The 2,457-nt window shown below is 40.9% G+C and overlaps 1 protein-coding gene across 1 annotated transcript in view; it reads left to right on the top strand.

The window, feature by feature from the left end:
* The first annotated feature begins 321 nt into the window (after positions 1–321).
* The window catches only part of LOC126401253 (apoptosis-stimulating of p53 protein 1-like), a 78,772-nt gene continuing 76,636 nt past the window's right edge, over positions 322–2,457 (top strand). Inside the window, exon 1 of the mRNA XM_050062392.1 lies at positions 322–769. Within this exon, the coding sequence (XP_049918349.1) occupies positions 761–769 (9 nt within the window). The 5' untranslated portion in view covers positions 322–760. The remainder of the gene's footprint in view (positions 770–2,457) is intronic.

Genomic DNA, 2,457 nt, shown 5'->3' with positions numbered 1-2,457 from the left:
GAAATAATGATCAACCTAATATAAAGAGGGCTAGAGTCACATACACTGATCTATCTCAAGTCAGCTGTAATACTGAGTAAAACATAGTTGCAGCTGACACGGCCGAAGGGGGGCGCTCTCACTCTAAATAACGTAAATTAAAACCTCCGGAAAATAGTATTGATTTTTATATTGCTGATTGTTCCACCACCTATTTTTGCTACATACACTACTGAACCTGCAGGCTATTTATCGTGAGGAGGAGGAGGAGAGGAGGAGGAGGAGACCGGGGGCAGATGGGAGGGATGATCGGGACGGTGACCCAGTTCACCCTGCAGCCCAAACCGGAGGACCGCCCGCTGCTGACTGACCAAGAAACCAGTGAAATTCTGATAATGAAACTACAAACGGTGTCTCCAGCTCTCTCACAGCCACTGGTATTTCCTCTCCCGGTGTAAAACATCACAGAGAGACTGTGTGTGTGTGTGTGTGTGTGTGTGTGTGTGTGTGTGTGTGTGTGTGTGTGTGTGAGTGAGGGAGAGAAAGGAAGAGGGAGGGATTGACAGAGGAAAGTGGACAGAGCAGCTGGAGTTTAGTTTTCAGAGCATCTGGATATCTGGCCCAAGAGCGAAGAAGAAGAATTTGGATGTATGGAAAATTACCTGAAAGCAGAGGAAAAGACCGAAAAGGCAGAGTAGAAGAAGAGCGGAGGAGCCGGCGGAGGGAAATAAGGAGGAGAAAAGTTGTTTTTCTATCGGGACAGGAGGACTGAGGAGCAGGAATGTTGCCGGTGAGTTTTCATTGATGAAATGTCTGTAGTGGGATATGCTTGGTATAAAATGTATTGTCTTGGTTAACTCAATGCAACAAAATCACCGCTAAAGACTTGAGAGCTAGCTCCAGCTGTGAGGGCTGTCCCCAGTCCAAACACCGGACGTGGAGCTAAACTGCAAGCTCGCATTGTTCCTCAATGACATTTTAGAATTTGAAATATTCATTATGAACACGTTTTTATACATTTTTCCAGTTATTTATTTTAAAGCACCGTTTATCGCTCGCATTGTCTCTGCTTATTCACGTCAACAATTCCCATAATGATTGACAGGACAGCAGCGCGTGTGAAACTTTTATGAAAGAATGATTTTATTTTGTTAAAGGTAGTGAAGTTACAGAGCTTTACAGTGATATGTGATAAATGACTTCAAATAAACAAACCTTTCATCACTATTTAAACCCCCTCATGTACTGAGTGTCTGAGCCCTATCAAGTTGCCAAATTTAAAGAATAAAACCGGAAGTTGTGCGCCAAGTTTTCAAAATGTCAGCATTTGAAATAGTTGTACAGAAGGGGTGGGAATCACCGGTGTATCCACGATACGATATTATCGCGATACTTAGGTCACGATACAATATTATTACGATTTTTAATATGATGAGAATTGTGATAAAATATATTGGGATATATTGGGATTTATTATCTTTTTTGCAACTGTAAATTATGTCCCCCAACAGCCATTTTTTTTTGGCAGCAGCAAAATGTATCTAGTGGACTGAAAAAGCAATTGATTATATTTTTTAGTAGGCTGACTGAAAGTTCATTTGTATTTGTAATATTATTAATTTATATAATTAAATACCGATACTTGGCACTGTATGATGATAGAATATTGCCACACAAAAATATTGTGATACTATACTGTATTGATTATATTCCCACCCCATTGTACTTTACTATGCATTTCCTTTTTCCTGCTACTTTATACTGATATTCAGTGCTGCATGAGGTGGGTGTACCACTAGGTAGATGGGATGGTAACCGAGGAGGAAGTGGGTATACTCTCCTATATATTCCAATGGCTTTTTTGCTGATAGGAGAGTATACTGTAAACAGCCAGAAAAAGAGGTGGATATACCCCATATACACTGATGTAGTGGAGGGTTTACGCAGGTATATGGAGTATACCCACCTCTTCTTCTGGCTATATACAGTATACCCACCTGTTAGCCAAAAAAGCTATTGGAATATACAGGAGAGTATACCCACTTCGTCCTCGGTTCCCTACACATTTTCCTTGTAGTACATCCACCTCATCAACTACCACTACAACACTGCTTCTACTCCACTACATCTCATAAAGGAACAAGTCCGTAACTACCATTGAGGACACCGAGGTCATGACCTCGGTATTTTTCCCCGACCTAAATGAATGAATAAAATGAAAATAAAAATAACCATTTCATTTGTGCGGTGAAAGTACGTGGGAGGACCGATGGAAGTTTGTGCGGTGAAAGTACGTGGGAGGACCGATGGAAGGCGATTGAGTGACTCTCTCTTCTCTATAATAACAAGTATTTAAAAAAGAAAATTCTGGTACTCTTGTTTGATCGACGCAGCTTTCATACAGCTTTGCACACACATTATTCTTAGATGGATTACTCACGAATGCAGGGTCGCACAGAAATGCCACACATATCATAT

This window comes from Epinephelus moara, chromosome 14, assembly GCF_006386435.1.
Source record: "Epinephelus moara isolate mb chromosome 14, YSFRI_EMoa_1.0, whole genome shotgun sequence".
NCBI classification, from domain to species: domain Eukaryota; kingdom Metazoa; phylum Chordata; class Actinopteri; order Perciformes; family Serranidae; genus Epinephelus; species Epinephelus moara.
This window is presented reverse-complemented; position numbering and strand designations above follow the sequence as displayed.